Source organism: Enhydra lutris, unplaced genomic scaffold (genome assembly GCF_002288905.1).
Source record: "Enhydra lutris kenyoni isolate GAN:26980312 unplaced genomic scaffold, ASM228890v2 scaffoldscaffold57, whole genome shotgun sequence".
Lineage (NCBI taxonomy): Eukaryota > Metazoa > Chordata > Mammalia > Carnivora > Mustelidae > Enhydra > Enhydra lutris.
The window spans coordinates 7872022-7898443 of record NW_019154141.1 but is presented as its reverse complement, the minus strand read 5'-3'; the positions used below and the strand labels follow the sequence as shown (position 1 = coordinate 7898443).

At 37.8% G+C, this 26422-nt stretch overlaps 1 protein-coding gene across 1 annotated transcript in view; it reads right to left on the bottom strand.

The window, feature by feature from the left end:
- The window catches only part of LOC111158164 (SMAD specific E3 ubiquitin protein ligase 2), a 115449-nt gene that overhangs the window by 36497 nt on the left and 52530 nt on the right, over positions 1 to 26422 (bottom strand). The window contains exons 2-4 of the mRNA XM_022520061.1: positions 19263 to 19301; positions 12135 to 12243; positions 2034 to 2167 (exon numbers count right to left, since the gene is read on the bottom strand). Of these exons, the coding sequence (XP_022375769.1) occupies positions 2034 to 2167; positions 12135 to 12243; positions 19263 to 19301 (282 nt within the window). The remainder of the gene's footprint in view (positions 1 to 2033; positions 2168 to 12134; positions 12244 to 19262; positions 19302 to 26422) is intronic.

The following is a 26422-nucleotide window of genomic DNA, read 5'->3' as shown; positions in this document are numbered from 1 at the left end:
TTTTCTCACATATAACCGTAGTACCCACCTCATATCTTTTAAGGATCAAATTAGGTAATTACGTAAAACTTGTAGCACAGTTCCTGGCATATAAGTGTTCAATAAATGTTAGTTATTATCACTGTTATTTTTTATCTAACCATTTCAAATGAGCTCCACTTACACAAAGCAAGTATTAATAAGAAGCTGAGTATAAACTGTAAGATAAGGATTTGAGTCAGTTCGGCTACTACCTCATTTAGGGGCAACTCATTTACTCTCTCATGCCTCATCTATAGAACAGGCATCACAATGACCTGGTCAGTCACAGTAGGGAACAGTGTCACCCACAACACGTTGCTTTTGATTATAGCACTTAAAACTGAATTCTTGTACAGCTATATGCCATCTGTCTATTTAAAGAAGTTATGAATTGATAAGAGGAGAAGATCGTACATTAGTCTTTGTATTTTCCACTCCAAACTGGTAGAACACTGTATCAGGGTGCTCAGTAAGTGTTTGATAAATGAAATATTATAGCACATCAAAGGGGTCAAGTGAATTAATGCAATGAAACACAGGCAGCAGAAAGAAAAATCTGTGTCCCAAAACTACAGCGCCTGGCTATCCAGCAAAAAACAGACATTTTTCCCTTTGCGAAATAAATGGACACTGATAAATTCACTACATAGTGGACTTCTGCAAAGCAATTTCTCTTCTCTTGTTCAGTCTCTCCAGTGAGTCCTTCTCCCTTTGCCAGCAGGCCCTTGCCCTTGCTTCTTAAGGGGACAGGATCCATGCCTTTTTCACCTTTTATCACCAGGGTTTTGTATAGTACTTGGCACATTAAAGGTTCAATAAATGTTGGCTAAATGGAAGCAGAGATAAGGCCATACATATGGCCTGTAAGTCTTCAGTTTGCCTGCTGGGTTGAGTCATAAAACAGTTCGTTTTTATGTGCTAGACCTTTACCAATCCCAAAGTCCTCTACTTCCTGCTGGGTCACCCTGTCAACTCAGAGATACAAGAAATTCTCAGGTGCCTTTAAATTCCCCCAACTCAGGACTTCTGGCACAATTTTCTCCCTTTTTAACAGATCAATATTTATGTATCTGGACTATGATATCATACTACATTAAAAGGGGTCATCTCAATATATCTAATATTCAAAGCTAAATTTGCTCTGTTTTTCATTAATTTCTTCAGCTAGATTCTAGGTGAATTTTTGTTTGGCAGAGACATCTGGGCTAAAACCCCATGATAATAACTAGCAATATTTTTTATATTATATAAAAAAGAATCCCGTAGAAACAACAAAACATTTTGTTGAAAAGACATTTTCATCTATGTCCCAATGGAAATAATCCCCCAAAAGACGCCTGTCTCCTGGTTACATGAATTATGCACATACTAATTAAACCTGTCAATCCAATATGGAAATCATTTCTAATGTGTTGATCTTGGCCTGATCTTCTAAACACCCAGGTTGGTGGAAGACTAAGCTATAATTAAGTAGTTAATACAGCTGTCTTACACTCAATGTTTTACCTTTCCAGAACTTTAAATTTTTTTTACCATCATATATCACTCTTACTCAATAATATTTCCCCTTAAACATTCCAATCACCTAAATAAAAACTCACTTTGTCTCATAAATCCACCAAAACCAGAGAAGAGTACTAAGAAAAAAAGGCATATATACTTTGACACCTTTCTTTTCACTCTTGGATATCAAACCTTTCCTAACACTAATAAATTCACTAGATACTAAGCAGCAGCTCTGATGCAGTTCAAGTTTCACATATTTTAAATGTTTCATTCTTTTTATAAAGTCCATAAAATAAATGTAACCAAGAATTTCTACCAATGTTTCAAACATACATAGGAAGTTAAGTGTCTGGATCACTGCCTCCCCCAAAAACATGTGTGGGGATATGAGAGACAGACAGAGAGAGACAGAGAGAGACAGAGAGAGAGAGAGTGTGTGTGTGTGTGTTTTACACAAATATATATACTTTTTTTTTTAATTTTAAAAAGCACTAGTAACTACTCACAACCAGTGTCTTTGAGGCGGTTGATGGCATTGGAGAGAAGTCGAACACAACCAAGAAATCCAGCACCTTGTTTTTTATGGATCTTCTTATGATTCCACACACTGATCGTAACCGAGTCAGACTTTCCAATATACCTAAAACACAACATGACTGAATGGGTAACTTGGCAACTACCAAGTAGTTAGTGTAAAATTTTTCTTTTGTTTTTATAGTCTAAAGCTACAAATGCTTCAGAGTATGGCTAAATAATGCAAACTATGTTTTGAGTTCAATCGATCCCACAGGATTGAATTTAAATTAAAAAAAAAAATCTTAAAAGTAAAATCCAAAAAGAATTTTTATTATCTCTTTCATCATATCTACCACTCTCAGGCTGAGTAACAATTTTTGTTAGTAAAAAACTATTTTAGTAGCTAGTGTCAAATAACACTAAAGGAGTTTCTGACATTTCTTTCCAAGAACAAAAATGTTACAGGAACTTTTATCAGTCACATTTTAAAAACACTGCAATGGCATGCCCTATCATCTCAGAGTACTCAGTTTTCAAAGGGCATCGTCAAGGCTGACAGACCAAAAATCTGACATACCTGTTGTGTTTTTAAATGCTGCAGAACAAAAGCTGAGTGTAACGCTTTTCCCCTGCTTCCTTCCTATATGCAGGCCTTGAGCGAGCAGGACTCTTGCAGATTTCACTTCACTGCCTGCAGACAAGCAGAGCAGGGAAAAGCGTTACTACACTTGTCTGTGCGTACACCTGCAAGTATGTAAGAGCTCTACCACAGCCAATTGGTTCACATGGTGCCATCCCATGCAAAAATATAATCAAGTAACGTAAGTGTATCAGTAGAACCCTAACCCTATTTCATTGCCTCTAAGTGGTCAAATTTTTGGTCCAGCAACCTTGACCTTAAAGTGTAATTTGGTAAAGCAGTAACATCAGAAAAATTCACCTAGTATGTAAAAAAGCCAAACCACTTAAGTGAGACCTAAAAGTTTTAATTGAGAAATAGGGAAGCCACACTTGGATCCAGCTGTGCTTAAAAGCATGACTTCCCCCCCCCACCCCGGACTTTTAATTATACAAACCAATACATTCCCTTTTTAAAAATTAAGCCACTTTGAGTTTCATTTCTGTTGCTTCAAATGACAAACTCTGGACTAAACTATCCAGGATGCATGCGCCAATTATTAACTATACCTAACAGACCTAACTTGGCAAGTATCTGCTGCGTGATATGTCAAAATTCTAGAACCAGAATCAATTATTAAACAGCTAAAACCACCCCAAACCAACATTAAAAGAAAAAAAATCACATTAAATCACTTTCCCAACTGGTAAGCTTGATGTACAAGTATGATAAAATACTGATCAATCCCCTCATGCCTTAACCCACCGCGGGCATAAACATCCTGTCAGGAGACTGGCTGTCAACGCCCAGAGACAGGAGGAGATGCTGTCAGTTTGTGTCCTTGAACAACCTAAGACAGTGAATCACCACCCCCCACCCCCAGCTGAGTGAAACTTTTATACAAAATACACTGCTACTGCATGAAGTCACTGAAAATCTGGAGTTGCCTATTATATCAGTTAGTCTGCTCTAACCAATACAGAAGGCAAATCATAAAGGGCCTTGTCAGCCACAGTATGAACTCTGGCCTTTACTCCAAGTAAGGCTGGAAACCAGAAGATGTGCAGCAGAGGAGTAACAAGATTTGAAATATGTTTTAACAAGATCATCCTAGCTGCTGTATTGAGAAAGACTGTAGAAGCAAGGCTAGAAAAGCAAGGAGTCTAAGGCAGAGTTCAGCAAACCACAGCTTGTGTGAGACATATCCAGCAAAGCACAGGATATAGTGTGATTTCATTTTCTTCAAGGACAATTTTTTTTTTTAAGTTTTAAGGCCATATTATAAATATTTAGAAAGTCTACACATCTCTTCATTCACATTACTACTTTTCTAACAAAGTCCACATTTTTATGTGCTGGATCCAACAACTCCACATACAAATGATGACTCAACAGGGATTCCAGCCCATACCACTGCAGAGCCTCCACCCCCTAAATTCCATGGACCTGGCCACCAGGGAATCTCACTCAAACTACCTATTACTAGCACATTAGTATAATATCAAGCTCTGGTCTGTAACTTGCACAGAACCCCTGAAACAGACAAATTTAGGTAGGTATACTCTCTCCCCCAGGTCCAGCATGAAACAGTTACTAAAGAGAAGACCTGTGCCCAAATACCCCAAAGATTTGTCATTGTCAATCTCCGGGGGGAATGTAGAGGTTACTTCTGGGCAACAGAGCAATGAAACCTGAGTAATGTCAAAGGGGCCACAGCGACCACAGGCTGAATGCAAACAAGCTCATACAGTGACCCACCACCTCAAAATATCCATAGGCCTTAGCTGACCAATGGGCTACTTACGACCAGCACAGGTACCAGAAAAGGAAAATTTCCTATGTTCCCACACTTCCTCACTCCCCACTTAACAACAGCCGCCCCCCGCCCAGCCTCCTTGTGGCCAGTCTCTCCTTTGCTGTCCTGCCCACTGTTCCCTTGCAGTGTATTCAGTAAACTTCTATCTCTTTTGTTCTGCCTTGGGTGAATCCTCTCACCACCGGCTCAACAGGCCTCCAACCGACCAGGTTCCTACACACTCCAGTGCTGGAACCAGTCTCCTGGACATCACTGCCTCCCTCCAAGCCATTCTTCACATTACAGTCCAAGTGTTCACTCCTGGATATAAACCTGATTATAGCACCTCCCCCACTTAAAACCCTTTCATTGCTCTCCAATGATTTTAGGAGAGGATTCAAATTACTAATAGGCTTTCAAAGACCCTCATGAGCTGGCTCCTGCTTGCCTCTCTTTGCTTGTCCTATACCATACTCCCCTTACGTGAACTCGCTAATGCTGCCCCTCCAAACTGCTTTCAAAGCCATGATCTTTTTCCCCTCTGGTCTTCACACATACACTTTTGCTTAGAGCCAGCCCACTTTTCCTTTTTCAAGAAAATTCCTACTTAAGGTCTAAGCCTAAATGTCACTTTTTCTAGTAAGCTGTCCTTAACTCTTAAATTCATATAAAGAAGTTCTGCATATTTCCAGAGCACCCTATACATTTGCATTTTCTTATCAGACTATTTATAATTTTCTATTTACTTGTGTTGATACACCACTTGGCTGTACACTTGGAGGACTAGGCCTTGTTCACATTGTACCTGGGTCTCTGGCTGAATTTAAATATGAAGCTTAAAGACATGGCTTAAAACAATCTGATTAAGAACTCAAAAGTTTAGTCAGTTACACAGATAGTAGCTTATTGGAGCTGTGATTTTAAATTCACTGTAGGCCAAATCAAATAATAAAAAAAATGTGAGACCTAATACAATAATACAATACATTTACTGAAAGCATCTAACATTTGAGAATTACCTGTCAGGTACTAGTCTAAGCACTTTACAGGTATTATCTGTCTCACTTTTCCTATCAGTCTTGTAAAGTAGGCATTGTTGCTGTTGTCAATGGAAACCAACGCACAAGGGGTTAAACATTACCACATAAGCAAGCGGTGGAGGCGACAGCGGGTACTCTCACTTCTCTCTATTGCCTACTTTTTTGGTTCCTATTTATCTGCATACTAACTTGGGAGTTACTGAGCCATAGCACTGAGGGGCATACACAAAAGCCTTATTCTGAGTTGTCTCTAGGTATATCTCAGTGTTTTAGTAGTAGAGACAGGACGTTTGTTCACATGTAGTTTAGAAAATCAAATTTAAGTAACTGACCAGAGTCCTGGCTGAGATGGGTACTCTAGGGTAGTTCTAGAACTATTTGTCTAGAAGTAAGTAGCAGGGATGTCAGGCATATAGGTTTGATGGGAGATCTAAAATTCATTTTTGTAGGTAAGTGAAGTGGAACACTTTGAAAAAGAATCTCAAACTGATGAAGGGTGAAGTCTAAAGCTTAAAAAGCTTAGAAGACCAAACACTTGAAAGTCAGGATGTCAAGGCAGTTAACATGTTTATAACATGAGATACGCTGACAAAATGGTAGTGGTGAACAAAGCATGTGATAATGGAATTAACAACCTAAAGAAAACTGCAACCTATACCTGGTTTCAGGGAGGAACAAATAAGAAACAAGACTACTACTGCCATCAAATCCTTAAAATATTCACAAACTTTTTTTTTTTTTTTTAAGATTTTATTTATTTACTTGACAGAGGGAGATCACAAGTAGGCAGAGAAGCAGGCAGAGAGAAAGAGGAGGAAGCAGGCTGCCCGTCGAGCAGAAAGCCCAATGTGGGGCTTGATCCCAGGACCCCGGGATCATGACCTGAGCCGAAGGCAGAGGCTCAACCCACTGAGCCACCCAGGCGCCCCTAAAATATTCACAAACTTCTAAGCCCAAGATACTCTGACGGTGATGGTGGGGCTAAAACAGAAAGACTGGTGAAGTACAAAAAGGCATAGAAAGCCCACCTGAATCCCCTCACCCTTTCCAGTTCATCCTCAACCCTGGCAGGAGACCTAAGGTTTATACTCCGAAAAATTCTCTGAAGGACACTAGGCACAGCTGACGAAGGAGATAAAAGTCCTTAATAAAAGCAGGGATATTAAGAAGAGGTTAATACAGGCAAAAGAGACACCCCCTAGCATCCTTACCGTCTTCAGCTCCAAGAACAATAGCATCCAAGAATATATGGCCCCCAAGCAGGAAATGGGAGAACTGTCACAGTCGTACCTGATTACCCTAGTGAGTGGACCAGCTCTACCCATGGGCACAGATTTTCCAATCAACATTTAAATGCCTCCCCTTAAAAATAAAACCAAAGAAACCCAAGTCAAACTAACAGAAAATAAGGAACTCTGACAAAAGAGAGGCAATACAAGCAACAGAAGGAAACTAACTTCTCTTATTAGAGAAGATACTGCATCCAAGAAATAAAATTTTATTATGAAAATAAAAGTAAAAAACCTAAGTGATCTTGGAAGCTAAAAATGTGAAAGCAGAAATGACAATAAAAGGAATGTTTGAAAATTAAATTGGGGAAACAGTCCAGACAGTTCATCAGTTTTTAATTTTTTACTAAAATAAAAATAGTTTATTAAAACAGAGAAGGTGCTCAGTTGGTTAAGCATCTGACCGGCTCAGGTGATCAGCTTAGAGTCCTGGGATAAGAGGGTGTCAGGCTCCCTGCTCAGCAGGGAGTCTGCCTATTACACACTCTCTCACTCTCTCTCTCAGCCCCTCCCCTCACTTGTACACTCCTTTCTCTCTCAAATAAATAAAATCTTTAAAAAAAAGAGAAAATATGAGAGGAAAAAAGGACAACTAAATGATGATCAGTTCAGAAGGGATAACATCCAAAATAACAGGAGTTCCAGAAAAGGAAAAAGAGAGAAAGAGAAAATGGAGAGGAAATTATCCATAAATAAATAAAGACAGGGGCGCCTGGCTGGCTTAGTTAGTGGAACATGCAATTCTTGATCTCAGGGTTGTAAGTTCAAGTCCCATGTTGAGTGTAGAGATTAAAAATAACATCTTGTGGTGGGGGGTGGGGGCACGCCCAGATGGCTTAGTCAGTTAAGGGTCTGCCTTCTGCTCAGGTTGTGATCCCAGAGTCCTGGGATCAGAGAGCCCCACGTCAGGCTCTTTGTTCAGTACAGAGCCAAAAAACACCCTCTCCCTCTGCCTCTACCTGTTGCTCCCTCTGCTTGTGCTCTCCCTTTCTGTCAAGTAAATAAATAAAATCTTAAAAAAATAAAAATTTTAAATTTTTTCATAAATAAAAAATAAGATCTTTTAATTACTCTTACTAAATAAATAAATAATTTTCTATTAACTAAAGAGTTAAGTATCCAGAAGAGACCACAGGCAGTAATTTCTCTGACATCAGCCATAATAACATCTTCCTAGATATGTCACCAGAGGCTAGGGAAACAAAAGCAAAAATAAACTATTGGGAGTACATCAAAATAAAAAGCTTCTGCACAGAAAAGGACAAAAAGAACTAATGGACAATCTATTGAATGGGAGAAAATATTTGCAAGTGACATATCCAGTAAAGGGTTAGTATCCAATATACATAAAGAACTTAAACAACTCAACACAAAAAAATCAGCAAATAATCCAATTTAAAAACACACAGAAGATATGAACAGACATCTCTCCAAAGAAGACAAACAGATGGCCAAGAGACACATGAAAAGATGCTCACATTCATCATCAGGAAAATGCAAATCAAAACCATAAGACACCACCTCACACACCTGTCAGAAAGGCTAAAATCATAAACTCGAAAAACAAGTGTTGTTGAGGATGTGGAGAAAAAGGAACCCTCATGTACCGTTGGTGGGAATGTAAACTGGTACAGCCACTATGGAAGACATATGGAAGTTCCTCAAAAAAAAAATTAAAAATAGTGGGGTGCCTGGTTGGTTCAGTTAGTTAAGCATATGACTCTTGATTTCAGCTCATGTCATGATCTCAGGGTCCTGAGATCGAGCCCCATGTTGGGCTCTAAGCTCAGTGCAGAGTCTGTTTGTCTTTCTCCAGAACCCCCTGCTAGCTCTCACGCACTTGCTCTACTCTCTAAAAATAAATATTTTTATTTTTTTTTTAAAGATTTATTTATTTGACAGAGAGAGAGAGAGATCACAAGTAGTCAGAGAGGCAGGCAGAGAAAGAGGGGGAAGCAGGCTCCCCGCCAAGCAGAGAGCCCCATGCGGGGATTGATCTCAGGACCTTGAGAGTATGACCTGAGCCGAAGGCAAAGGCTTATTAACCCACTGAGCCACCCAGGTGCCCCAAAATAAATAAAATATTTTTAAAAAATTAAAAACAGAGGGGCATTTGGATGGCTCAGTCAGTTTAGTGTCTAACTCTTGATTTCTGTTTGGATTTTGACCTTGGTTGTAGTCATCATGACCCAATGAGCCCCATGTTCAGCTCTACCCTCAGTGTGGAGTCTGCTTGAGATTCTCTCTCTCCCTCTGCCCCATCCCCGGTTCGCTTGCTCTCTCTCAAAAAAATAAAATAAAATAAAACTAGAGGGGCACCTGGGTGGCTCAGTGGGTTAAAGCCTCTGCTTTCAGTTCAGGTCATGATCCCAGGGTCCTGGGATCAAGCCCCGCATCGGGCTCTCTGCTCCGCAGGGAGCCTGCTTCCTCCCCTCTCTCTCTCTCTGCCTGCCTCTCTGCCTACTTGTGATCTCTCTCTGTCAAATAAATAAAATCTTAAAAAAAAATAAATAAAAAATAAAACTAGAACTACCCTATGATCTAGTAATCACAATACTGGATATTTACCCAAAGAATACGAGAATACTAATTCGAAAGGATATGTACCCCTATGTTTACTGCAGCATTATTTACAATAGCCAAATTATGGAAACTGCCCACGTGTCCATTCAGACAAGAATGGATAAAGAATGGAATATTATTCAACCATAATAAAGAATGAAATCTTGCTATCTGAAACAACATGGATGGATCTAGAGAGCATAATGCTACAAAATAAGCCAGTCAGAGACAAATACCACATGATTTCATTTATATGTGGAATTTAAGAAATAAAACAAATGAACAAAGGGGAAAAAATTAACCAAAAAAACAGACTCTTAACTATAGAGAACACAGATGGCTACGGGAGGGAGACAGGTGAAAAAGCTAAAGGAGATTAAGAGTACACTTAGCTATTTTTGGGTTGGGGGGACTCAGTGAGGGAGTGGGATGGAGGGGGAGCAGAGTGAAAGGGAGAAAGAATCTTAAGCAGGCTCCATGCCCAGCACAGAGCCCAATGCTCAATCTCACAACACGGAGATCATAACCTAAGCTGAAACCAAGAGACAGATGCTTGACTCACTGAGCCACCCAGGTGCTCCAAGAGTTCACTTAACTTGATGAACACTGAGTAATATATGGAACTGTTGAATCACTATATTGAACGCCTGAAACTAATATAACACCGTATATTAACTATACTGAAACAAAAAAAAAAAGATTTTTAAAGATTTTACTTATTTATTTGACAGACAGAGATCACAAATAGGCAGAGAGGTAGGCAGAGAGAGAAAGAGAGAGAGAAGGGAAGCAGGCTCCCTGCTGAGCAGAGAGCCCGATGCGGGGCTTGATCCCAGGACCCTGGGGTCATGACCGGAGCCGAAGGCAGACGTTTTAACCCACTGAGCCACCCAGGCGCCCCTGAAATTAACATTTTTAAAAAGAGTTTCATTATCCAGATTAAAAGTTCCTAATAAGTATCTAGCACTATGTAACAATAATATATACTAAGACCACCATCAAAAAATGTAGTATCAGGCATAAAGAGAATACCCTGGAATCTTCCAGTGGAAAACAATAATCAAGAAAGACCAAAATCAGGATGCCATTAGTAATGGCTCTAAAACTGCACTGTTCAAAAGGGCAGCCACTAGCCACATGAAGCTACTAAGTACTAGAGACTCGTCCAAACTGAGGCACTCTGTAAGTGCAAAACAGACTCCTCTAAGATCTCAAAGACTTAATTTTAAAATGCTTTTTTAAAAAATTCTCTTTATAAAAAAATTTATGTTGATATGTTGAAATGAGAATATTTTAAATCTACTGAACAAAATAAAATATATTTATTAAAACGTTTTTTAATTGAATTTTTAAAATGTGGCTTTTAGCAAATTTAAAATTGCAGATGAGCTGCCATTTGTGGCTCCCATTGTATTTCTATTCAGCAATGCTGATCTAGACCTGCAAGACAATGGAGCATTGTATTCACAATTTGGAAAGAAAGTGATGTCTTACCTAGAAGTTTATACGCAGACAAACAATCAAGTGAGAAGACAAAGTATATTTTCAGATAAAATATCAAAGAAATTTTCCCTATCTTTGTACTCTTTCTCAATGAAAGACAGACTACACCAAAACAGGGAATAAACAAAAAATGGGAAGTCACTGAACCTAGAAGAGACAAAGGAAATCCCCAATGTAATGATAAAGGCAAGTTCCCAGACAATTGCGCAGCAGATCTCAGACCAGTTTAGACTACCAGACCAGACTGGAGGAAGAGGACAGAGGTTACAGGAGGGATATCTCCAAGAAGAGAACAAAGCCAATGGAAATGCTTGTGTGGCTGAATATATGGAGAAATGTTCAGTCCTGTGGGAGACTGGAAATTAACCAATGAGACAGAGAGAAAACTAAGCAAATGGCAAAGTAAGACAGTTGTAACTCCAGAAAAACAAAAGTTATCAAGAAAGGAAATGTAACCATTGCACACCACAAGACTCAATTATGAATATTTACATGATCATAGTAATGTAAATACAGAACAATGATTTAATCAAAAAGGTTCACATAACTATACTGGGGACTGGGAGAAAGAAGTGCTACTTGGGTGTTGTGAGTATTGTGGGAGTAGGGATGAGAGAGATCAGTTGTAAAAGCTTAATTTTTTTTACATGGTAGGAAATGTAAAAGTAATACCTAAAATTATAAGTATATATATATACTAAATCTCTCTCTGCATCTCTCCTCCCACACCCCCCCCCCCACATAAAGATGTATAAAATAAGCATGAACAGAAGAAAATACCAAAATAACCAGTCAAAGTTACTCAAAGTAGTTACCTTGAGAATGGGAATCAGGGATAAGAATGGGACAGCAAACTGCATCTTCCCATTAAAAGCCTTACAGTATTATGCGCCTTTTTAGGAAGTTACATATACTACTGTGATTAAAATAAAAGCAACCTGCGAAAGCAAAAAGAATGCCTACGAGCGCATCCCAATTATGACTTCTTGTTTATTACTCATAATTGGCCAAAAGTAAATTAATACCTTTACTTAACTGAAAAAAGATGGGGTGGGGCGCTAAGCCGCACATGCATTTTGTTCTCCATAGGCTCATTAGCAGCACTTTCAAAACCAACCAGCTATCAATAAGACAAAGAACCTTTCCCTTAGGTTTTGTGTCCCTCTGTGAAGACCAAATTATACCACAGATCAAACTCTGATCACTTTCAGAGATTCTTTTCAAAGACTATATCAAATAATATTGATTCTAAGTTTCATTGCAAATGAATCATTTAAACCTACAGGTCATAATGCTGATTCCACTTTGGATCAAGGGTATTCTTCACAGTATCTGTAGAATGGCATTGCCCAGATCCATCAACCACCACCTTAGCAAATGGATCAGGAAGTCCTGTGAAAAAAGGGGAAAATTTTTTTTATTAAAGTATATTCTGGCATGGAAAATAGATAAGCTCACTACTTACTACAAAACAAAAGATTATTCCATTCTTTATAAAAAGTTGAACATTTAGCTATAAATGAAAGTGGTCCATTTTAAAATTAAGATTAAAGTTAATTCTATATTAAATACCAAAAGCTACATTTTTTTTTCTTGCTCCTATCTCAAAATATTCTCAGCTTAAATTACCAAAGCCTACAGGTTACCTCAAAATGTGGACGTTTTTATAGATCTTTACCAGCGCCTCAACCCCAAGAAGCTTAAAACATTCCTGGCTCTCTGAGAGCCTTCCCATGGTCTCTCTTAGTAGCATTTATTTTATTTTATTTTTTAAGATTTTATTTATTTATTTACAGACAGAGATCACAAGTAGGCAGAGAGGCAGGCAGAGATTAAGAGAGAAGGAAGAAGGCTCCCCACTAAGCAGAGAGCCTGATGCGGGGCTCAATCCAGGATCCTGGGATCATGACCCGAGCTGAAGGCAGAGGCTTCAACCCACTGAGCCACCCAGGCGCCCCTCTTAGTAGCATTTAAAGAAAGAGCTTACTAAAGATCTTCACATAAGAACATGGGCTACAGAGAAATCAAATTAGCCAGAAAGTTTTGATAGCTACCATGAGTGATGAGAAACTGAATTAAAAAATCTGATACTCTACCTTAAAAGATCTTACTATCTAACTGGGGAGATAAGAATATGCCGAGGTTACAGGGAGGATGGCAGGTGGGGGCGGGGGGGTGTTAGTGTATGGGTTGGCGAACCTGGGTGGCTCAGTGGGTCAGGCCTCCAACTCTTGGTTTCAGCTCAGGTCATGATCTCATGGGTTGTGAGACTGAGCCCTACATCAGGCTCTGCACTCATCAGGAAGTCCGCCCGAGACTCTCTCTCGCCTTCTGCCCCTCCCCCAGCTCATGTTCACTCTCGCTCTCTCCCTCTCACATGAATAAATATATCTTTTTTAAAAAAACGCTATGGGGTGGGGCACCTGGGTGGCTCAGTCGTTAAGCATCTGCCTTCAGATCAGGTCAGGATCCCAGGGTCCCAGATCGAGCCCCACATCAGGCTCACTACTCAGTGGGGAGCCTGCTTCTCCCTCTCCAGCTCCCCAGCGCTTGTGTTCCCTCTCTGACTCTCTCTCTCTGTCACAAATAAAACCTTAAAAAAAAAAAAAAATGTTGTGTGGGAGAGGGGAAGCTGAGAATAAACAAGTGTTTGTACTGACTATGAAGAAAACACTTTAAACACTATGTCAGGCACTATTCTAAATGCTTTACTTACATTCAATCTCTTATTCTTCACAATAATTGAATGGGGTAAATACCACTATAATCTCTCCTGATAAGGAAACTGAGGCACAAGAGGATTAATTAACTAGTCCAAGGACAAATAGCACATGACAGAGCCAGGGTCTAAAGTTTAGATTTTTAAAGCCGTGCAGCACATATAATCTGATTCTTGATTTCATGCTCTTAACCACTATGCTATGTTATACTCTCATCTACTATGTAGTTCAACAGTGAGTACAAGTAAGAGCTCAGAAAAACAAGAGAACAGTTGGAGTTTGAACAGTTAATCAAAGCGGGGGGAGTATATGGAGATGGGACTCACTAGTGCTTTAAAGGACAAACAGGAAGATTGCCAAGAAAGGTCTGACAATATCTGAAGGGCTCTGAGGAGTCTAACCAAATCGTCTATGCTAATGTGTAAAAGCCAATACTGCTGGTAAGAGAGGCTTGAAAGTCAGAAAATGACTTTCTGATAACAGGGAGCCACTTTAGGTTCTTAAGCATGGCTGTAAACACATGGTCCTGTTTTTTCACTAGTGGTATTCGGGTAGACTGGGAGAAGAAAGATTGGTGCAGAGAACATCTATGAAGCTGTTGGAAGTTCCACAGAGTAGGATAAAAGAACAGTAAGGTAAGTAAACTCTGCACTAGTGAAGTCACATGAAAAGAAAAGTGACAGTGAAATAAGCTACTCTGAAAGATCTAATGAGTATATAAGAAACTAAAGTAAAAAATGACACTACGATTTTCAGCCCTAAGTAACAATGAGAAGAGTGGTCTTTTGGGGGGAAAGAAAAATGAGAAGGTAGAACTATTTTTTTTTAAGATTTTATTTATCTATTTGACAGACATAGATCACAAGCAGGCAGAGAGGCAGGCGAGGTGGGGAGGGGCAGGCTCCCCACTGAGCAGAGAGCCCGATGCAGAGCTCAGTGGGTTAGCCTCTCTGCCTTGGGCTCAGGTCATGATCTCAGGGTCCTGGAATCAAGCCCAGCATCAGACTCTCTGCTCAGCGGGGAGCCTGCTTCCCTCCCTCTCTCTGCCTGCCACTCTGCCTACTTGTGATCTCTCTCTGTCAAAATAAATAAATAAAATATTTTTTAAAAATTACAATTTAGGCATTAAACATATTTGGGGATAGCAAAGATTTCCTATGGACAGCTGAAAATACTAGAACAAAATGTTGATAAGTCTTGATAACTAAAGAACTTGTACACCTTGATATCTACATTCTGATATCCTTTTTTTTTTTTAAGTCAAGATACCAATGTGCCAAGACTCAAGGCCAGCCAGAAACTGTGTTGTCAGTTCCCCAATTCTTATGATTCTGTGATCTGCAAACTTCAAATAAGAGAAGACCAAAATTAATGAGTGTCAAGTATTTAAGAAGATACTTGGGAAGTTAGGGTATTGATGTATTTAACTATATATATATTTTTAAGATTTACTTATTTATTTATTTGACACAGAGATAGAGCACAAGCAGGGGAAGCAGCTGGCAGAGGAAGAAGGCTCCCTACTAAGCAGGGAGCCCAGGGTGGGCTCAATCCCAGGAACCTGGGATCATGACCTCAGCTGAAGGCAGATGCTTAACGACTGAGCCACCCAGGCACCCCTTTTTAGTTTTTTAAAATCATGTACAAGACATAGTATTTCAATAATACCTAATCATTTTTAACTGTGTTTAATGGAAAAGTACTTTTCCCTCTGCCCTCGATAACATTAAGTATTTTTTCCTGAAGGAATCCATTCTATCTTGTTTTGATTCTACTACCTCAAAGAACACATAAATGTATGTTTGTAAACAAAAACAAAACAAAAACCACATTTCGAGCTTTCCTTTTAGATGTTTAACCAGTTATACAATTATAGACTAAGGAAAACTTTTCCACACAAACCACTACATATGGCTTCCAAATCCTTAAATATAAAATTCTCAGTCCCAGCCTCCTACATTTCTCTTCTGTTCAAAAATACAAAATACAAGCTCTATACCCTAACAACAACAACAAAAATACCTAAATTTCAACTTACCTGGTTCTATTACTCCACAAAAACTTAACTTGAGAGCGAAGTTACTATAAAGTAGTCAAAAGCTATCAAGCTTTCTGGCGTGAGTGAGACCCCTAGTGGTAAATATAAAGCGGCTAAGGTAGTTTCTGTATTTTTAAAAATTTCTCAATTATCCCCATCACTTCTGAGTCATATAAAAATAGCTAAAGCTCAAGACTTTTTCGCTATACAAATGTACTTGGACTGCAAATAATAATGAAACAAAATCTTCAACTTAGAAGTGTGCTACTTTCCAGAGAAAACAAAGTTGTTGCTGTTGTTGTTTTTTAAGTAGGCTCCATGGCCAGCACGAAGCCTAGTCTCGGGGCTTGAACTCATGACCATGAGATCAAGATCTGAGATCAAGAGTCTAACACTAACCAAGTGAGCCATCCAGGTGCCCCTATAGCTTTAATTTTTGATGGGGGGGGGGAATCACCAATCATCTTGGTTTCCAGTGACTTCAATTTGGCCCTTACATACAGCACCTTAACACAATAGCTTACACACAAATCTTTTATTTAAATGTTGCATAAAAGAGAAAAAAATATACAAATGAAAACATTCTTGGGGCACCTGGGTGGCTGAGTCTGCTAAGTGTCTGCCTTAGGCTCAGGTCATGATCTCAAGATGCTGTGATCCAGCCCTGCATCAGGCTCTCTGCTCACCAAGGAGTCTGTTTCTCTCTCTCCCTCTCAATCGCTCTCTCTCAAATAAATAAATAAATAAATAAATAAATAAAATCTTTAAAAAAAGAAAACCTACTTTAAAAAACAGATAATGGATAAACAGGTATGTGACAAACTTAATGGTAGAATCCAGATGGTGGATATTCACTATAAAACTCTCTACATGTTCCTATATGTTGAGAAACTTTTCCTTCTAAGATTGTGGGGGAAAGGGAAGGAACTTTTTTTTTAAGACTTTATTTATTTGACAGACAGAGATCACAAGTAGGCAGAGAGGCAGGCAGAGAGAGAGGAGGAAGCAGGCTCCCTGACGAGCAGAGAGCCCGATGCGGGACTTGATCCCAGGACCCTGAGATCATGACCTGAGCCAAAGGCAGAGGCTTAACCCACTGAGCCACTCAGGCACCCAAGGAACTTATTTTTTAAAGCCATTAAGCTTGCCAACAATTCTAAAAAATGAATTAGCAAAACTTTTTTTTAGCAAGGGTAGATACCCAAGATAAATAGTATTATCTCAAATTATACAAATTACAACACTTGGCTTTGTATTTTTTTCCTATAATTAAATATATATACACACATACATAGTTCATCAGTCTATATAGTCAAGTTTGATATTAAAATTTACTCTTCTCATTCAACATGATTTAAACCTCATTACAAACACTTTACATTTTGGTGTCAATGATAATTGCACTCTGATCAATAGACACTCCCACTCAAATTTCATTAAGAGATTTAGGGAGTATCATAATTCTTTCTCTGGAATTAATGTGGGCAACCCTCAACTTATAAACAGACCAAAGATGTAAATCTACCACAGCAGAGGCTGTTCCCACTGTGAACCCAAGAGATGGCCCACCCCTGGCTGAGTGTCTTCTGAAGGTCTCAGGATTGGCTTTCCTATTTCCCTTTCCAGAACCATCAAGTGTTTCTTCCATTCTGGTTTTAAATAAAATCACACAGTTTCCCCTAATTTTCTTATCCCTGGAGCAAATTCACAATTCTTTAAGAATTTTTATTAACATTTACACCTACACCAATGAAAAAGAGAAAGAATTCAAGAAGGAACTCCTTCTTCTTTTCCTACCTACAACTTAAGGGCAGATAAAGATCAAATAAGTGATAATAATTGGCTCTCCGAGGTTTATCAAAAATTAAAGCAAGATTCCTCTAGATTTTCTCAGAAAACTGAGACAAGGTTATCTGGATAGTTACTGGAGAAGATGTGTCTTGGGACTTTGGAAGAAAGAACAAACTTGGGAAGGAAGGTTGGGAGACAAAACAGATTTTATCTTTAAAACCAGGGCAGATGTCTCGGAGAGTGCAGAAGCAACTGTAAGCGTAGGCAATTCCTCACTCTCCTCCCTTTTTTCCTTGTCACTTGCCTATCTGATCCTATTTGCCACTCTGCAGTCCTACTAGAATAAATCCTATCTCAAACCAACCTTTAAGAAGAGTAAAAAAGAGAGTTGCCTGGGTGGCACAGTCAATTAAGCGGGTGCCTTTGGCTCAGGTCATGATCCCAGGGTCCTGGAATCCAGCCCCATAGCAGGCTCCTTGCTCAGCAGGGAGCCCACTACCTACCATTCCCCCTGCTTGTGCTTGTTTTCTCTCTCTCTCTCTCTCTCTCTCTCTCGCTCTCTCTCTCTGTCAAATAAATAAATAAAGTCTTAAAAAAAAAAAGGGCAAAAAAGAGTATACATAGGTTACTAGGTTATTAGTGACAGGGATGAAACAGGTAGTTCAGCAAAAGCCTACGAATGTATTGTGTGGCGGCAGCATGGAGAGAGGCCAGTGATCTCTGCTGCTGGGACATGCAGTAGCGTGGAGGGCACATGGTGCATAAATTGGAGACTACTTAAAACTTTCTTAACTATGTCCCAAATTATCCTATTTTACTCCTTTCCCATATAAACACGGACACCAGAAAATTTTCTAATGACAGAAAGGTTTATAAGATGTTCTTTTACAAACTTTAATTCTGGTTTTCTCCAGAAATTTTAAAAGAAAATTTCAAGTGAAATGAATTAAGTATGATTTTAAAATGCATCAAGAGCTTATTAATTCTTTTAATCAAACCCCTGAAAATTAAATAATATCATATTAAATTAGCACATATAGCTAGTTTTTGCTGGATGGCAGAACTTGAATTTTAAAATCTAATGAAAGTTCTCAATTTGTAATTTCAAATATTTTACATATAAAATTTTATTGGCTTAGAGTTCTTTACTAAAAATTGTATAATTTTTACTCATTTATATATTTTTGAATTTTCTTTACTCAGTAATTTAAAGCTATTATGAAATATGGTATTATACAGGGTAAAGATTCTAAACGCATGGGAGGGGTTCTTCCCAATCCTCCCTCACAAAACTTAATCCTAAATAAAGCCACCAAAAAAATTTGACAACTTATTGGCAAAGAGACTTGCAAATATGGGAACCAAATGTCTGCTTTGGAGCCTGAGACACAGAGCATCTATGATCGAATGTGGCAGAGATTTCTTTCCTACACACTCTGGAAATTCCAAGCAGGCTGAATGACTTCTCTACTTTCCAAGGAATGACTGTCTGAATAAAATTTCCTATAAAATGTTAGAAAAGAAAAAGCAGTGTTTACAAAATAATCTCTACTTTTCTAGAAACCTAGTACTATATGCACACCTTCAATATTCTTTACACATACCTCACAGACACACTTACACATATTTCACACAAATATGTGGGAGGGTAGATAAAAGGAAAGGGACTAAAGCTAAAAAAGGCACAAAATCCTCTTAAAAAAAAAAAAAAAAAAGTATTGCCAAAAGGCTCTGAACCAAAGCATTCATAAAACAGTACTGAGTAGATTTCTTAATAGAGAACTCACTAAGCCAGACAATTCTGAAAATGTTATCCAAAAAGTCTACATACAACATACAAGATTTAAAGTTAATTTACTTACGGAAAAAATCCTTTTTCACCAAGTTTTTTGCACAGAGTACTGTAAAGGAAACAAAAAAATACATGGAAAGAATTAAAATGGTTAAGACTGCACTGTGAAAAGGTTCATTTTAAAACACTAAAAACACCAGTGAACAATAATTAAACACTAACTACAGCAAAGTATGAAATATGATCACAAATTTTTATTAAAGACTAGCAAAAGACAGCTGAACCAGGGTTGCAACTTCAGCAATGATCACCAGTAACAGCTGAGGGCCTGAAAGTTTATAAATCTGATATTCTAATAAAGATCGACTTCCAATCAATCTTCCATCAAGATTTATCTCAGAGGAGCTCGGTGAAAGGGGAAAACAGTTCTAAGAAGGAAATATGTAAATTCAGGTTGACATATTTTTAAAATGAAATGATTTTGTACTGATCATAATTTTGTATGTACCATAAATAAGATAGAGCTTTCTTGATATAAATGAGATTTTTTTAAAATAACATTCTGTGATTTACTCTTCATCTAACTCCACAGAAATTTTACAGGAGATAAATTACCTTCTCCTAAATCATCAGCTAGTGACAAGACAGATTATTATATCTACCAAAAATTGAAAGTTAATATACTGAGCTAGATATCCCAAATTCACATTCTCTGTATTACCTTGTATTAATTATTATTTTTATGGAGATGGATAAACAACCTTGTCAATATTTTAAAAGCACTGAATTGCACACTCTAAAGGGGTGAATTTTATTGTATGTGATTATGTGTTAATTAAAAATTCCTGCTTATGTTGAATCAAACTTAACTTCTTTAATTCAAACTTATTACAAGTGAAGGGAAAATATCAATTTCCACATGTTTCTAACTTATAAAATATCTGTAAATATAATGTTTGGTTAATTTCTACCCACTTCTCAGTTTAAATGGTCTGTTCAATTAATTACAACTATTTAAAGTTTAGTATATAAAGTTCATTTAACATAACAAACCGGCAATAAGTCAAAATATAATCACTTTAAAAGTTCAAATAAAAATCATTTTGAAGACAGATCTCAGTGGCAAATGAAAAAAATTATTAAGTAAGCACAAGATACTGCTTTACTAGTTAGAGTTTCTTGGACCCTGTCTTAGAAACAGTTTTATTTTTTAAAAACATAAAAATTCAATCATGAAAACTAAGGGCCATAACTAAGAGTACCAAATCACAAACTGGATTTAAAAGAACTTCTCCCTGAGCCTGCGTTATCATCACATAAACTGAATAGAACACTCAGGATCAATACATATACAACACATCCATGAATCCAAATTATAATCTTCAGGACTGATGAGGTAATAGTTTTTTTAACCAAGATCCTATGATTCCAGAAATGAAATGATTTCACATCCTACTTTAGAGAAACAGAAAATACATGTGAATTCTCCAACTTCTTATCACTAACCCTACAAACATGTTTTGATACTCATTCTTTTTGTCTTGCTTCCACTTACAATGTCCACCCTCCTGTCTAACACTGTCCTTCCTCCTCCTGTGCTCTGGATCTCATATTCAACCCACCACTTTCTCAGGGACCTGGTCTCTCATCTCCTCCACTGACAAATCCTTGTCAGCATTTAAACATCCCTCCAGACATCATCCTCTCTCTTCTCCTTCATAATGAAACTACTTAAAGAACTGTCTATATTTTGTGACTCCATTTTTCTTTTGGATCCAGAACTTTTATTATCACAGTATTATTTAAATGTTAACTACCAATATATATTAATATATATTTCATATTATTTTTAAAGTATTGCTTTTTATTTTATTTCCATTTATACCTGCATTAATTATTTTTTTAAATGGAAGTATAATAACATACAGCGTTATCTTTGTTTCAGGTGAATATAATGATTCAGTGGTCATCAGGATCGCTCTTAATCCCCTTTATCTATTTCCTTTCCCCACCTACCTCCCCTCAGGCAACCACCAGTTTGTTAAGAATCTGATTGGGTTGTTTTTTTTCTGTTTGTTCATTTATTTATTTCTTAAATTTTACATGAGTGAAATCATGGTATCTTTCTCTGGCTTATTTCATTTAGCATTAAACCTTCCAGGTCCATCCATGTTGTTGCAGATGGCAAGAGCTCATTCTTTTTTATGGCTGAGTAATATTCCATCATGCATCTTTATCTGTTCATCTATCAATGAACACTTGGGTTGCTTCCATATCTTAGCTATTGTAAATAATGCTGTAATAAACATAGGTGTGCATATGTCTTTTCAAATTAGTATTTCCATTTTCTTTGGGTAAATACCCAGTTGTGGAATTACCAGATCATATGGTAATTCTATTTTTAATTTTTTTGAGAAACCTCCATACTGTTTTCTATAGTGGCTGCATTCTACCAACAAAGCATGAGGATTCCTTTTACTCCACATCCTCACCAACACTTGTTATTTCTTGTCCTTTTGATTCCAGCCATTCTGAGAGGTATGAGGTGATATCTCATTATGGTTTTCATTTACATTTCCCTGATGGTTAGGGATATTGAGCATCTTTTCATGTATCTATTGGCCATCTGCATGTCTTCTTTGGAAAAATGTCTATTCAGGTCCTCTGCCCATTTAACAGAATTATTTGTGGTTTTTTGCATGTTGAGTTGTCTAAGTTCTTTATATATTTTACATATTAACCCTTATCAAATCTGTCATTTGCAAATATTTTCTCCCATTCAGTAGGATGCCTTTTTGTTTTGCTGATGGTTTCTGTGGCTGGGCAAAAGCTTTTTATTTTGGTATACTCCCAAAAATTTAACTTTGCTTTTCTTTCCCTTGCCTGAGAAGACATACCTAGAAAAAATGTTTTTCACGGTCAGTGTCAAAATTACTGTCTATGTTTTCTTCCAGGAGTTTTATGGTTTCTGGTCTCACATTTAGGGTCTGTAATCCACTCTATTTTTGAATGTGGTATTAGAAAGAGGCCCAGTTTCATTCTTTTGCATGTGGCTGCCCAGTTTTCCTAGCACCATTTGTTAAAGAGACTGTCACAAATTAGTTGACCATTATCAGTGTGAGTTTATTTCTGGGCTCTCTATTCTGCTCCTTTTATCTATGTGTCTATCTTGTGGCAGGACCATACTGTTTTGATTATTACAGCTTTGTAGTATATTTATCTTGAAATCTGGGACTGTAATACCCCCTCCATTTTTATTCTTCTTTCTCAAGATTGCTTTGACTATTCAGGGTCTTTTGCGGTTCCGCAAAAATTTTAGTATCATTTGTTCTAGTTCTATGAAAAATGTTGGTATTTTAATAGAGATTGCAAAAAACCTTTGCATTGCTTTGGGTAGTATGCATATATATTCTTTTAATATCGGTTCTTACAATCCATGAACATGGAATATCTTTCCATTTTTTTGTGTCATCTTCAATTTCTTCCACCAGTGTTTTTCAGTTTCTGGGAATACAGGTCTTTCACCTCCTTGGTTAAGTTTATTCATATTCATATTCTTCTTGGTACAATTATAAATGGGATTATTTTACTAATTTCTCTTTCTCCTACTTCATCATTACTGTATAGAAATGCAATGGATTTCTGTATATTGGTTTTTATCCTGCAACTTTACTGAATTCATTTATCAGTTCTAGGAGTTTTTTGGTGGAATCCTTAGGATTTTCTGCATATAGTATCATGTCATCTGCAAATAGCCAAAGTTTTACTTTTTCCTTACCAATTTACCTTTTATTCCTTTTTCTTGTCTGATTGCTGCAGCAAGGAGCTAGGACCTTCAGTGCTAATACTGAATAAAAGTGGTAAGAGTAGACATCTTTGTCTTGTTCCTGATTTTAGAGGAAAAGTTCTTAATTTTGCCCCCCTCAGGACCAGAGGGACCTAACAGGTATACACAGAACATTTCATTTGAATACACATGCTTTCCAGTACACATGGAACATTCTCCAGGACAGATCACAAGTTAGGTCATAAAACAAGGCTCAATAAATTCAAAAAGACTGAAATCATATGTATTTTTTCCTAACGTAACAGCAATCAATCACAAGAAAAAAGTCTGGAAAGAACACAAAAATATGGAGGCCAAATAATATGCTACTAAATAATGAATGGGTCAACCAAGAAATCAAAGAGGAAATTAAAAAATACATGGAGACAAATTAAAGTGAAAATACACAGTCCAAAACTTTGGGATGCAACAAAAGATGTTCTAAGAGGGAAGTTTATAGCAATACAGGCCGACCTCCAGAAATAAGAAAAATAAACATACAACCTAACCTTATATGTAAAGGAACTAGAAAAGGAAGAACAAAGTCCAAAGTCTACCAAAAGAAGGAAATAAAGAGCAGAAATCAATGAAATAGAAACTAAAAAACAAACAACAACAACAAAAAAACAAGAGAAAAGCTCAAGGAAACTGGGAGCTAGTTCTTTGAAAAAAAAATAAGCAAAATTTTATTTTATTTTGTCTGGATAAAACTTTAACCAGATTCATCAAGAAAAAGAGAAGATTCAAATAAATAAAATAAGAAATCCTGGAGTTAGATAACAACAAACACCAGAGAAACACAAAGGATTATAAGAGAATATTACGAAATCTGTTATGCCAACAAACCGGACAACCTAGAAGAAATGGATAAATTCCTGGAAACAAAGAAGCTTCCAACACCGAATCCGGAAGAAACAGAAAATCTGAACAGATGAAGAACTGATAAAATTAACAACAATCAAAATAAATCAAATTTTGATGATAATCTAAAAGCTTCCAATGAACAGAAATCCAGGACGAGACAGCTTCACGGGTGAATTCTATCTATTTATTTATACATACCAAACCCCAGTTGTCTTCTTTTTTTTTTTAAAGATTTTTATTTATTTGACAGAGACACAGTGAGAGAGGGAACACAAGCAAGGGGAGTAGGAGAGGGAGAAGCAGGCTTCCTGCCAAGCAGGAAGCCCAACACGCGGCCGGATCCCAGGATTCTGGGATCATGACCTGAGCCAAAGGCAGACACTTAACGACAGAGCCACCCAGGCACCCCTCTATCAAACATTTTAAGAAAAGTTCTTCTCGAATTATTCCAAAAAACAAAAGGAAAGCTACCAAATTCATTCTGTAAGGCTGGTGTTATCCTGGTACTAAAACCAGACAAAAACACTATATAAAAAGAATACCATATGCCAATATCTCTGAAGAACAGAGATGCAAAAATCCCCAACAACATATTAGGAAACCCAATCCAACATTGTATTTAAAAAAATCATTCACCACAATCAAGTGGGATTTATCCCAGGGATACATGGGGCAGGCAGTTCAATATTCACAAATCAATCAATAGGATTAATCACATTAACAAGAGAAAGGATCAAAACCATATGATCACCTCAACAGATGCAGAAAAAGCACCTGACAAAGTACAACATCCATACATAAGAACTCTGAACAAGTAAATTTAGAGAGACTCCACTTCTTCACTTCCCACTAATGCCTTAATTCACTCCAATTTCGCTTTCTTGCTCACCATTTCCCTTACATGGCTTTTCCATTACTAAATCCATCCGATGGACAACTTTCATTCATTATCACCCCTGACCCCTGAGAAGCAGTTGCCATCACTCCTGCTTCTGGAACCCCTCTTTTCTTTTGGTTTCTGTTCAACAGCACATTCACCTGGTTTTATACCAGGCATAAAATTCATTCTCAAACCTCTTTGTTTAATCTTTTTCCTATACTCCGCCCATGGAAATTGAGGTTTGTCAGGATTTTTGGTCTAGATCCTCTTCTTTTACTCTATAACCTGAGGAGCACAGAAGCCCATCTTTGGAATTATACATAAACTGTTATATGCATGTGTACTTTTCTGGGGAAAGAACCCACATTTTTCCTAGGAGAAAATTCATAGCCCAACAGACTGACAAAGCTCTTCTTCCCCTCTCAAAAAATAAATATGAAGAGCTACATTTCATACATTATACCTGGCCTTTAGCATTCTGGTGACACCTAAATTTAAAGACCCAATCTTAACTCTCTCCTAAACTTCACATCCACACAGGGCCCCAAAATAAAATCACCATCTCGTCCTCCCCAAAAACTGCTCTTCCAGTATACTTTCTTTCCATAAATAACCTTGCTTTTCACTCCACTGCTCCAGTCAAAAACCTCCACAGCCACTTTCACTACTCCTCCCCCTTCCCACCTCCTGGCAAATACCGATTCTAATCAAATCTGCCTCTCAAATATCCTTCATCTGTCCACTTCTATTAACAATGCCACCACCCTCGTCCAGCCCACCATCAACTAATCTAGGCCACCACAACCAGTCCCCCAATCAGTCCCCTGCCTCAAGCCTCAACACTCCAGTCAGTTCTCCACAATGGATCCAAAGTGATCTTTTTACAAATATGATTAAGTCTTCCCATATATTTCCTCCCCTCCTAATACCATTCCAGAATATCCTTAAAACATTCCTCAGAACTATCCTTCCACCTGAGTTCTAGATTGGCCTCTAAGTTCATCATTGTTTTTTGTTTTGTTTTGTTTAAGATTTTACTTATTTATGGGGCGCCTGGGTGGCTCAGTGGGTTAAAGCCTCTGCCTTCGGCTCAGGTCATGATCCCAGGGTCCTGGGATGGAGTCCCGCATCAGGCTCTCTGCTCAGTGGGGAGCCTGCTTCCTCCTCTCTCTCTCTGCCTGCCTCTCTGACTACTTGTGGGGTCTCTCAAATAAATAAATCTTTAAAAAAAAAAAATTTTTACTTCTTTATTTGAGAGAGGGAGAAAAAGCACAAGCAGGGGGAGCAGCGGCAGAGGGAGAAGCAGGCTCCCTGCTAAGCAAGGAGCCCAATGCAGGAAGGACTCAATCCCAGGACCCTGGTATCCTGACCTGAGCTGAAGGCAGACACTTAACCAAATAAGCCACTCAGGCATCCCCCTAAATCATTCACTCTTTCACCATTTTCTAAGGAACTACTTTGTGCCAAGTGCTATGACAGATTCTGCAGATACAAGGATAAATACTCTGTACTTAAATAGTATTTAAATAGTACTCTGTATTTAAATACTATTTAAATAATCATTAGTATTTAAACAGTACTTTGCCCTCAGAGCTTGCAGGTCAGGTATAATTCAAATATTATGCCATCAATGACCCTTTTTTGTTGTTTTCTCAAGAAA